At 44.9% G+C, this 12752-nt stretch overlaps 1 protein-coding gene across 16 annotated transcripts in view; it reads left to right on the top strand.

Annotated features, from left to right (window-relative positions):
• Positions 1-12752, top strand: part of MAPKAP1 (MAPK associated protein 1) — a 180283-nt gene that overhangs the window by 134130 nt on the left and 33401 nt on the right. For all 16 annotated transcript variants that reach the window (XR_014521594.1, XR_014521595.1, XR_014521596.1 and 13 more), the window contains one exon: positions 4498-4638. Coding sequence is in view for 8 of the 16 variants with exons in the window: in XM_083485910.1 (XP_083342036.1) it covers positions 4498-4638 (141 nt within the window). In the remaining 8 variants the exon portion in view is untranslated. The remainder of the gene's footprint in view (positions 1-4497; positions 4639-12752) is intronic.

Here is a 12752-nt window from a genome sequence, read left to right as displayed (position 1 = left end):
GATGTTGACTCAACAGCTGAAACAAACAGTACAAGGCAGCACCCATTTGCATGGCCAGCGTTGTGTTAACAGTGTTGTTGTTTAATCAGAGGGGAAGTTTGCAGCATCTAACGGGAGTTGCAGTCCAAATCAAACCAAAGCTCTGCTAGCAGCAGACCAGATCACCCTCCATTTCACCAAGCTGTGGTATGGACTTTGGGTATTTCTGTGGTGCCTTTTTGACTACCCTGACCCTTATTACATGAAGTTTGTACCTGTTCTCAGGTATGTTGTTCAGTATTGTGTGCAGACCAGCAAATACCTGGACATGCTGAGAACTGAACTAGATTCCAACCTCTGCACGACTCAGGGGCTTGGCAAAAATAGCCTCAATAGCTCTTCATCAGCTCCCTCACAAGTGGATATCATGATTGGTTTCTGCTCCTCCTCATCCTTGTACCGACTTCCCTTTCTTGTGCATTCCTTGTCTGTGCCACAGGGAGCTTAGGGGTGGGCCATGCACGGCCTCTACTCACCCCTTGTGCTTGCCTGTTTCTCTTCCTCCCCTTGGCTCTGTAAGCCCCAGCTTCCTTTGTTACACCAATCCTACACCTTTTCCTCTTCACACACACTCATTTGCATCCTTGGGCAGCGGCCAAGGCCCTGGCAGGATCCAGTGCCACAGTGCCTGCCCTGGCCCCATCCCTTAATTTGTTTTGTAGCCCAGCTCTCAGAGCAGCACCCAGTGACTGGATCCAGACAGCCTTTTAACTCCCCACGATTCCCCCAACCTGTCATCTCTCTGGTAGAGCATTGTAGAGGAGCTAAAAGGATGGTCAGGTCCAAGCACCCATCACTGCTTTCAGCAGTGTCAGCCTGACCAGGTAAGGTCAGGTCTCACCGACAAAGAAAGCCCCCCCCCCCAACTTAGAACTGGCCCTCTTGTTGACCAGGGTGTGCTTCTCAGTCCTAATGTGATTTGTAGTTTGTTCCCAGATCACTTCTCACGGGAATGGATAGCTTCCCAGCTCCCACTAGGTGACACACTATAGACACAGCCATACCACATACCGTATTTTTCGCTCTATAAGACGCACCAGACCACAAGACGCACCTAGTTTTTGGAGGAGGAAAACAAGAAAAAAAATATTCTGAATCTCAGAAGCCAGAACAGCAAGAGGGATCACTGCACAGTGAAAGCAGCAATCCCTCTTGCTATTCTGGCTTCTGGGATAGCTGCGCAGCCTGCATTCGCTCCATAAGACGCACACACATTTCCCCTTACTTTTTAGGAGGGGAAAAGTGAGTCTTATAGAGCAAAAAATACAGTATTTAAAGCACTATGGTACAAATTTAAGCAGTTATGGCTTCCCCCAAATAATTCTGTGTTCTGTGGTTTCACAGGTACAACTCCCAGAGTGATTAAACAATACTCTTCCCAGGGGTCTCTGCCAATTGTAGCTCTTTGAGGGGAACAGGGGTCTCCTAACGAATCTGGGGGGCGGGGGGAACGGGGAAGACTGTTTAAACTGGTATCAAAGTGCTTTAAATGTACCGCATGAATGTGACCTCTGAGAACCCAGTATAAGCCTATCACAAAATGCTTCAGGGCATCCAGGCTGGCCCCTTCCCACCTTCAGAGCAGCTCAGTGGTTTGGGATATCAGTTTGCCCACCCGGGGATTAGAAGGTCAGAGCTCTGGAAGCATTATTACCACACTGAGCCCTTTCCAGCAATGTAAAAGTCTTGCGTAGAATTAATGTACAGAAATTGGCAAGCCATGTTCCCCTTTTTACTGCCACTTTTCAGGCCTCTCTGCTAAAATCCCATCTTCTCATTTATTAAAAAAATTTCTTTCATTCATATATATATATATATATATATATATATATATATATATATATATTCATTAATCTCTCATGACAAAATTTAGGGCTGCGAAACTGGCAGTTGTTTCGGCTTTTAGGACTACATTAGCTGGCGTATTAAACAAAATGTGTCACTCTCGCAGTATCTTCTGCAAGAAGCTAAATCAATTTCCTCAGCCGTTTCCATGCACCACTTTATCTAAAAGCATCTGAATTATCATTTACAGCTAAGATGCTTTATTAGCAGCTGGCTTGAAAATTGCTCTATGGGAGAGAAAAAATTGTGTGTCACTTTATAGTAATTTTTAAATTGGTGTTAATCCAACATAGTAAAGTATTTTTTATATAAGGGTGGGGGGGGACCCAAAAACCGTTTTTCATAATTGTCATTTTGGCTTAATGAGATGTTATCTTTTTCTTCTTCTTCTTTATTTTTGGAAGCCAGCTCTGCCATGGCAGAGAGAATGCTATATGAAGTAAATAATATTTGGGGTTTCCATCATAGAACTGTAAACATACTGGACTTAACATACTACCTTCTCGTAACTGAAGGCTCAAGTTGGGCAACTTTAGCCAAAAGGTGGGGAGGGTGGGGGGGTGAGAGAGACACACAGAGAGAGAACACTGATATCTGACGCCTTTTGTGGGGAGTTTAAAAGCACACAAAAATAGCTATACCAAGTATCAACAGTGGGGTACTCATGGACCCACACAGCCCCCGCAAAAAACCTTCTCCAGTCCTCACAGCATCTCCTCCCCCCCCCACTTCCCCCATTGAAATAAGGCCTAAAAGAAGCATTGTATTGTAACCAATAAAACAGGTTGTGTGTTGAGTTAATAGTACAGTGGACACTCGGGTTGCAAACGTGATACATGTGGGAGGCACATTCGCAACCTGCAGCATTCGCAACCCGCAGCACCATGTCTGAGCACTCGCGGGTTGTGATTTGGCGCTTCTGCGCATGCGCAAAACACAATTTAGCGCTTCTGCACATGTGCAAGTGCCAAAACCTGTAAGTAACCCGTTCCGGTACTTCTGGGTTCGGCGCGGTGCGCAACCCCAAAACATGCAACCTGAAGCGTCTGTAACCCGAGGTATTACTGTATTTATGTTTGTTTGTCGTCCACAACAGTTTCTCTGGTTTGCCAGTGAACCCGCAAGCCCCACAAAGGTTGTGATCTCTGTGATGGTGTAGAGGAAAACCCTGCCAACATTCCCTGGCCATATCCACACCATACATTTAAGGCACTATGATACTACTTCACACAGTTATGGCTTCCGCCAAAGCAACTTGGGAGCTGGAGTTTGTTAAGGGTTCTGAGAGCCGTTAGGATTCCCTTATTCCCCTCCCAGAGCTACAGTTCCCAGACTGGTTAAACAATCAGTACCTGAGACCCTACCTGCCCGCAGACCGTCTTGCCAGAGTGGTGCATGCTCTAGTTATCTCCCGCTTGGACTACTGCAATGCGCTCTACGTGGGGCTACCTTTGAAGGTGACTTGGAAACTACAACTAATCCAGAATGCGGCAGCTAGACTGGTGACTGGGAGTGGCCGCCGAGACCATATAACACCGGTCTTGAAAGATCTTCATTGGCTCCCAGTACGTTTCTGAGCACAATTCAAAGTGTTGGTGCTGACCTTTAAAGCCCTAAACGGCCTTGGTTCTGTATACCTAAAGGAGCGTCTCCACCCCCATCATTCTGCCCGGACACTGAGGTCCAGCACCGAGGGCCTTCTGGCAGTTCCCTCGCTGCGAGAAGTGAGGTTGGAGGGAACCAGGCAGAGGGCCTTCTTGGTAGTGGCGCCTGCCCTGTAGAACACCCTCCCAGCAGATGTCAAGGCAGTAAGGCAATGAGCAACTATTTTACTTTTAGGGAAGTTTTTAATGTCTGATGCTGTATTGTTTTTAATATTCGGTTGGAAACCGCCCAGAGTGGCTGGGAAAACACAGCCAGGTGGGCGGGGTATAAATAAATTATTATTATTATTATTATTATTATTATTATTATTATTATTATTATTCCTGGAGAACCCTGGACACTGTAGCTCTAAGAAGGAAATAGGGATCTGCTAACAACTCTCCGCAGGATCCAAAGGTTATTGGTCTCTCAGCTGAGTTGATGGAAAAACCTTGCAGTCCCTTTCCTTCAGAAAGAGGGGAGAGATATAAATTATTTGTCATCATCCTAATCTCGCTATCTACTTTTGCCTGATGAAGCTGGTTTATTAGCAGAGCCAGTGGGGAGAGGCCTTGGAGGCCTCTGCCTTTCCTGTAACCAAATACAACAGACAAGATATTTGTGCTTATTTATTTATAAGAATATTTATAAACCACTAAGTCACAAAAACGTCAAGGCAATGTACAATAAAATAAACAAAAAACAAAAAAACTAATAATGAAGTACAGAACAAATGGCTAACACAGACTCAATAAGTTTGGTTGACTAGCATAACTTTTCATTCATCCAGGTACAGAACCTGCATTTTTAAAAATTCTGGTTTTGACCCAAAAGTGCATTTATTTGCTCACCTGCTTTGCAGTTCTGTCAATGACTTTTGCATGGAATCCTTTTACCTTGCAGTGGTATGTCAACAGAACAGGCCCTCTTATGTTTTTGACCTTTCTTTTCTTTTTTCTTTTGGTGTAGGTTCGAGAGGCGAAGAGATCTCCGAAGAGGACCCACAGATCGACATTGCAACCGTCCAGGATATGTTAAGCAGCCACCATTACAAGTCTTTCAAAGTCAGCATGATCCACAGGCTTCGGTTCACCACAGACGTTCAGTTAGGTAAATTGGTTTGCCCCACTCAATGCTAACAAAAAACAACAACCCCATACATGTGATCATTTACCTACCATCTTTGATTCCTAGTTTTTTCTTCACTGACATTTACAATATACCAGTCAGGGACTGGGCAGAGGAGGAATGGTGGAGACCGCCTCCTCCTCCCCTTTCTGACTCTTCCAGGGAGGAGGAAGAGGAAGACAGTATAGATTAACAAGTGGGTTGTAGGAGATCACAGCTCAGAGGCAGATGAGGGGGAAAGTTGGGAAATAATGGAAGAGGAGGAGAAGGAGGGAGCGGGGCGACAACTGACAAACATGGTGTCTTTAGAAAGCATTACAGACCCTCCATCTCCCAGAACCCAGTGAGCCTTGAAAGTAAAAGAGCAAAGAGCTCAAAGACAGAGGGCCCATAGCAGCATCCATAGGAGAGACGATGAGATTGACGAATGAGGAAATGGGAGAGACGGGGTGGATATTCACTCAGGACAATGCCATTATCCAAGAGGCTGGGTTCTGTAGCCTCTCTCTGTAAATATTGAATTAAAAAAGGACAGTAATAAACCTTCCCTTGTCCTTATACTTTCCTGGGCAACCAGCTGGGAGCCACTGACAGCATCCTGACAATACCTGCTATTGTGTAATCCAGGGATAGCTAGTATGGTGCCATCCAAATGTTAGACTGCAGCTCTCATCAGCCGCAGCCAGCATGACTGCTGGTGAGGAATGATGGGAGTTGTAGTCTAACAACACCTACAAACGTAAGAAGAGCCTACTGGATCAGGCCAGTGGCCCATCTAGTCTAGAATCCTGTTTTCACAGTGGCCAGCCAGATATCCATGAGAAACCTGCAAGCAGGATTCAAGCACAAGAGCACTCTCCCCTCCAGCAGTTTCCAGCAGCTAATATTGAGAAGCATTATTGCCTCCAACAGTTGATGCAGAGCATAGCCATCATGGCTCATAGCCATTGATAGTCCTCTCCTCCATGATTTTTTCCAGTCTTCTTTTAAAGCCATTCAGATTGGTGACCATCACTGCCTCCTGTGAGAGTGGGTTCCCATAGTTTCGCTATGTGCTGTGTGAAGTACTTTTATCTGTCCTGAATCTTCCAGCATTCAGCTTCACAAGATGTCCACTGGAGGGCACCACATTGGCAACCCCTGGTGTAGTCCCTACACCCAAATGGTACTAGGATGGTATTCCCTTCTCTCATTTCCCTTCCATGCTGACCTTAGATGGGGGAGAGGGGTAGAATGGGAGGGTGCAAAGGAAAAGGCTGGACTGAATTTTCAGGAGTCCTGGTTCTCTGGGTGAAATTTTGTGTTGAAAACGCAATGGGGAAAACACAAGCAGTCTGATTGTAATTTCAATCCAAATAATTTGCATTAAGTTAGATTGCAGAATTTCTCAGTGCAGAATTTTGAGTTATTTGAGCTTCTTCTTTTTAAGCCCAGTGTGCACCCAGCCCTGATGAGAACTTAACCATTGGCCTTTTGCAGCCTTCGGGTCTCAAGCACATGTGCGTTTGTGTACAAGAGCCAGGCAATAAGATGTTTTATTTCCCGGAAAGTTACATCCACTCTGAGGCTCCCCCCCCCCAACATCTTTTCTGCTTTTTGTTTTTGCTTTTGGTGCGCGCGCATGTGTTTATTGCACTGTCTTGTTAAGGAAGGATTTATATGCTGGTGCTGACTGACCTGTGTTTTCTGCTCTTGAGCAAACTATCTAGGAGTGATAGTTTCCTTCCAGGGAAGTTTGACTCACTTGTATCTGGAAGCTGTCAGAAATAAGAGCTTGAAAAGGTCATGACAGATCACTAAAGATAAATGGTGAACGCAGAGAGGCTGTTACTGGGAAAACAAATGGCTTTTGTGTCTTTTGGAATGAAGGGACAAACTTTGCCTAGAGTCCTGGTGCGACCATCACACATTTTCTCTCCACCCCCCTACACGCAGATTCGTAAACCCCTTGTGTATTTTAAAGCCAGTGTGGTGGCTAGAGTTTCAGACTAGGACCTGGGACACCAGGGTTCAAATCCCCACATGGCCATGAAGCTCACTGAGGGTGGCCCTGGGATTGATCACTGCCTCTCAGCCTAACCTACCTCACAGGGTTCCTATCAGGATAAAATGGCAAGTGGGGAAAAGCATTCATGGCAACTTGAGCTCTTGGGAGAAAAAGGGTGTGATGCAAATGCAGTAAATAAGATTTAACCTCATAATTTTAATTTAATCTGGTTTTGTGAAATATATTCAATTGGCGGCGGCTGCCTAGAGATTACTGCTCCCCTGTACACAACCCCTGCATGCGCCGTGAGAGCAGAGAGCTGGCCATCTCCTCTGCACTCTGCCTGCCAATCATCATAGAAGCAGATGGCCACACTGGATGGAAACTGGTGCGGTTGTTATGCTATGGTTTTTTAGGTTATTGGAATTGGAGGGGGATCTAGGCATTCAACACACACACACCATTCGCAGCATAAAGGGGAAACAACAGAAGACATTTTTGTTCCAACAAGTTTTCCTAGGTGGACAAACAGGTCTCTGCCACAGGCATCTTCTCTATGCAGGGTTGCAGCCAATGCCAGTTCTATCTCATAGTAAACACAATGAAGTTAATGGACTTGACCTACTCAGGCTCATTAACTTCAAGAGGTTGGATACAACCCCTCAGGTTTGGTTACAAAAATAAATAAATACCCTGCTTTTATTTTCCATGTTGTTTTTAACTCTCTTTGTTGCAATGCCTTGGGGCATATTCGCAGAAGGCAAAAGAGTAGTCGTTGTTGTAACAACAACAACAGGGTGCATTCAACAAACCGATCAGTTTTCCAGGCAGCCCAGAGCTTTCTTCAGGATACTATAAACTGCAAGGGGCTAGAAGTTTCTTCAGTTTTCACCATGGGTAGTCTCAGATTGGAATTCCCAAACTGGAGCCCCATATTCCTTCTCAGCTTGCGTGCACCGCTACATATCTTCCCCCTGTAAGGCAGCTTCCTAAACCCTTTATATATATATAAACAAACAAAACCGTAAAAACAATTTTGATTGGTTTTTAAACAAATACAATAACAATAACCAGCATTACATCTAGTAGTGTTTGTTCTGTCCATTGACTTTAGACATTAATTCACACATTCAATGTTCAAACCTATTACCGTGTTTTTCGCTCCAGAGGACGCACTTTTCCCCTCCTAAAAAGTAAGGGAAAGTCTGTGCGTCTAATGGAGCGAATGTGTGGTCCCTGGAGCCAAATCGCTGTTGCCCTGCGCTCCTGGGCTGCACTTTAGGGGTGGGGGGAGGAGCCACGGTGCTCTGCCGGCAGCCTCCGCTTTCCCCTGAAGCCCCAGCAACGTTTGCAAGCAGCAGGGAGGCTGTGCACTCCTGGGCTGCTCTTTGGGGGTGGGGGGAGGAACCACACTGCTCTGCCGGCAGCTTCTGCTTTCCGCTGAAGCCCCGACAAGGTTTGCAAGCAGAGGGAAGGCTGTGCGCCTTTGCCCCACGCTCCTGGGGTGCTTTTTGGGGGTGGGGGTGGGGAGCAGCAAATTGCTGTCTCTCAGTGCCTCCTAATTGAACTGCAGAGGATTGCCTAACTGGATTCTGAGCTTCATTTGAAGTTTAAAAATATTAAGTTTGGGGATTTCTTCAAGTAGCAGTTTTGCAGAAATAGTCATAAATACATGCAAAGCATCTCCACAAACCAGTAATAGTGAGCTCAGCTAAAACTGAGCAGGCATCTGGCTCAGGAACAGTTTAAACTGCACAACTATAACCGGACATCCTGTGTGTTTGTGTGTGGACCATGTTCCTAGCAGCTAATCTTTATTGCTGAAAAGAGGAACTGATATTCCACTCCAAATCTATAATTCATTATACAAATTCTTACAAGTACAGTCCACCTATACTAAACCAAAAACATTGTGTTGGTATTGAATGGAAGCTATTTATCTGCCCTCTTTTCCTCCTCTGTTCTTTGCTCAGTCACTCCATTTTGAATCTTCCTTTCAAAAGAACCATGCCTGTTTTGAGAAAACTTCAGAGATTTAGGAATTGGAGCACAATCATTTGATCTCTTTGCTGTTCCTCCATACTCCAAGCACTTCTCATTTGCACAGCCCTGGTTTCTCTCCCTGACTATTAATATTCTTGATTAATAACAGTAAAATGCTCAAATTTTAGTTTTTGTGACTGTTGCCAATACGGACTTCCCAGTGATAATGAAAACAGCTGCATTATAATGGAATGTCTGTCCTTTTTCCATTCTCTTCATTATATACCGTGGCTCGCTTTAAAGCAGCAAAGTGGACAGGAGCCACACACTTTGCTGTTTTAAATAGCTTAGTACAACATTTGAGTCAGATTTTTTTTCTCTTGTTTTCCTGCTCTAAAAACTTTGTGCGTCTTTTGGTCAGGAGCGTCCTATGGAGCGAAAAATACGGTACTTAACGTAACCTCTCCACTGAGAAAATGGAGCAGGTATAATAAGGACTTGATTTTGGTCATTAACATAGTTAAAGAAACAGATAGGTAGCCGTGTTGGTCTGCCATAGTCAAAATAAAAAAATTCCTTCCGGTAGCACCTTAAAGACCAACTAAGTCTATAGTTAAAGAAAGGGGTCCATGTTTCTTGGAAGGTGTCTCTATTCGTTATGCCTTAAATTGCCCTCCTGTGTCTGGTGAGACACTCAGACATTGCTGTATCCCAGATATTGCTTCCTTCGTTCTTATTTGAATCGGCCCTTTGTTTATAATCCTGAGGACTAGAATCTTACTCCATTTTTACAGGAACTAACATTGCTCAGTGGTAGAGCACCTGCTTTCCATGATCCGTTTACAGCATGAGCCTCTGTTCATGTGCAACTTATCCCAGATCTCATTGGCTCATTCAACTGAACTACAATGATTGTAATATTTGGGGCAGAAAACCTGCTTTGCATGCAGAGGGTCCTCAGTGCAATTTCCATCAACTCCAGGTAGGGCTGGGAATGTCTCCCGCCTGGGATCCTAGAGAGCCTTTGCCAGTGAGGTTAGACAGAACAGAACTAGATGGACCAACCCTCTTATTTGGTATGAGGCTGCTATTTTGTTTGTTGTTTGGTTAGGGCCAGGCGTAAGAAAAATGCTACAGAACTGATCAAACTACACAGGTTTCGGCATAGTGCAAACCCAGCCAAATCCCCCCAAATGCTACAGGATTGATGAAACAATACAGGGGTGTTCGGCATTGTGGAAATGCCCCCCAAAAGGGTGGGGGGTGGCAATAAATGATGCAGGGGGAGAGAAAGAGGGGGTGGGAACGGAATTGACAAAGGATGCGTGGTCCTGCAGATCCATGCCTGAGCGAGGAGGTGCGAGCGATGCGACGATAACGGTTATAATAGATGGGGTATACAGCAACAATTTGCAGATAAAAATAATAGGAAGTTTAAAGTGCATTTTACATGATAAAGGAAAGATGAAATGGAGCGAGAGAGGGGAGTTTGCTACATCCGAGGTGGCTCTACAGTCTCTGCCTTCATTCGTGTGTGTGTGTGTGTGTGTGTGTGTGTGTGTGTGTGTGTGTGTGAAGTAGCCTCCGTAGGAAAAGATTGATGCAACCAGAAGTGACCTTGGCTTGGAGCAGGAGTCGGTGATGTATGTATGAGCATCTCTCGGCTAAATGGACCCAGATTTGTAGTGCTAATATACATGGAAACCCAGAACCAGACTCAGGATGGCAATAAATCAACAGCCACTTTGGGTGTCATTTCTGGTTTATATTCCACTATTGTTCTATCACTTTAATTCATGTCACTATCATCTGTTCATCTGGAACAGTTTTATATAATTTTCCAGTGGAGTTACCTGACAAATCCTATCAAATTAACATGGGTGCATTAACAATATTGACTCCACTCTGTGCGAATTCTTGGAGTGGCACTGAATGAAATGTTTTTTTGTGTGGTTTTTTTTTTGCTGTTTGCCTTTTATGTTGTTTTTAATAAAGGGAAGAGAAGGCCCACAGGGACTATTTGTATTTGTTTTTTAATCTATTGAAGAAAGAGGATGTATGAGAGAAAAAGTATTGTGGTTTGTTTCCATTATAAAGTAGCTGTGCCTTTTCATTCTGCGCCACAGCTGGGCAAAAAATAGGAAGAAGTTTTTAACGTCAAGCCAACAGCTGCTAGTAATATTTCCACAGGGGAGATATGTAGATTTGTTTATTTGTTTATTTATTTATTGGACAATTGATGCTCAGTCTGCCAAGAGTGAAATGCTCTAATAAGGAAGCTTCTCTCCTGATAGAGAATCCAGCGTCTCCTCTCTCTCCCCCTTATTAGTTCACACACTACCGGCGTCCTTTTGGGCTCTTGACACCGTGCGTAATTGAAATATGGGATCTGGGATGGGAGGGGTGGGTGCTCGGGTGACAAATTGCACCACTTGATTAATTGAAATGCGCAGTGCCTTTGCTGGCGGGGCTGCTCCCAGCTCGGCTGCAGTGGTCAGGTTCCAAATGAGGGTTACGCTACATTTGGCCGCCCGCAGGAGCTAAGGTTAACACAACACGCGTGGAGGTCACCTGTTCCTCCTGCCTCCGGTTTCTCTTTCATGCCAGCTTGTCATGAGCTGGGTAGGTGCAGCAGAGGGAGCGGCTAAAAGGCAATGGTGGCTGCCACCTTGCTCCATCCCTGTAATGGCGCCCACCTGGTGAGTAGGTCACAAAACCCATTTGTGGTATAGGGCAGCAGGGTCTATTTGCAGACAGGTCGAAGGAATGCTCCCCCTCCCCCAAACCAAGAGCAGAGAAAGTCCGCCTTGGGATGTTTAGCCATCTCCTATTTGTTTCTACTCAGAGCAGAGCCATTGGCATTAAGGAACCTGAGTTACTCAGATCCATTAATTTCATGGGTGTTAACCTGGTGTCGTTCTGGTGGCCTCAGCATTTGATAGAGAAAAAAATAAGAATCCTGGCCCACAAGGCTAAGCCTCTGTGGGTTGTTTTTTTTTTAATCCTATCATCTCTGATGGATACCTGTACACATGCCAATCACAGTCCAAGACCAATCCTAGATTTGGATACAAACCATGGACATTGAGAGTCTGCCAATGGGCCCTTAAAACACATAGAATCTGCTAGTGCATCTTGTTTGGTACAGGCAAATCCCAATTTATGCTGGGAGTTACATTCCAAGGCACCGCGCGTTTAAGTGAAATCACGTGCCGTACTTTTCCGTTATAAGACTAGGTGTTTTTTACTTTAAAATAAGGTTAACAATCTGGGAGCGTCTTATACACGGATAGTGAATATGCCCATTTTCTAAATTTGGGGTCCCCAAAAGTAGGGGGCGTCTTATACATGGGTGCGTCTTATACACAGAAAAATGCAGTAGATTTGAAACATCACTGACAAAGCCTGCAAACACCCAGTTCTGCCCTCGCTCTGAACCATCCCTTTTTGTGACTTTTTGGGTCACTTCCGGGTTTAGTGTTTTCCTCCAGTTTAAGATTGCTTATTTGCTTACAGTATTGCAAACAGGTCTGGCTGCCTGGATATTCGAATCTGTGGTGTTCATAGCAAGCTTGGGTACTAATTGTGTTCGGATATGTGAATATTCCCATAACAAGCATTTAAATAGCAGAACCTGCTTGTAAATTCACAGTTGTACAGTTAAAAGGAACCTTTGCCGTACTTACCAGATAACTTTGCATGCATCAGACAACCAGCCACAACTTTATGAAAACACCAGATCAGTCTGTGACCAAGAAGTCACAGAGTTGACAGTTCCCCAGCAAAGGGGGAGGAGCCAAGGGAAAGTGGACTGGTCAGAGAGGCTCCAAGGGCCCCGGTACACTTCCAACCTTGCCAGGTCAAATTGCTCACTAGGAACTCTCCATGGTGCTGAGACAACAAAGCTGCCTTGTCCTGGGGTGAGCTCCTCTGCAAGGCAGCCATAAAGAGTAGATAACATCAGTATTCCTAATGCTGGAAGACTTCAAAGGGCTGAGTGAAGGTGTCTTTTGAAAATCTCTGGAGGAAGTTGTCATACCCAAAGAACAGATTGTCTGTGGATACTAAATAGGTACTGGTTTTTTTTCATGGGAACTGACTCCAGGAGAGAGTTTGCACATCTAGA

Source organism: Podarcis liolepis, assembly GCF_965112155.1.
Source record: "Podarcis liolepis genome assembly, chromosome: Z".
NCBI classification, from domain to species: Eukaryota; Metazoa; Chordata; class Lepidosauria; order Squamata; family Lacertidae; genus Podarcis; species Podarcis liolepis.
Note: the sequence above shows the minus strand (reverse complement) of the source record. Positions and strands in the feature narration are given on the sequence as shown.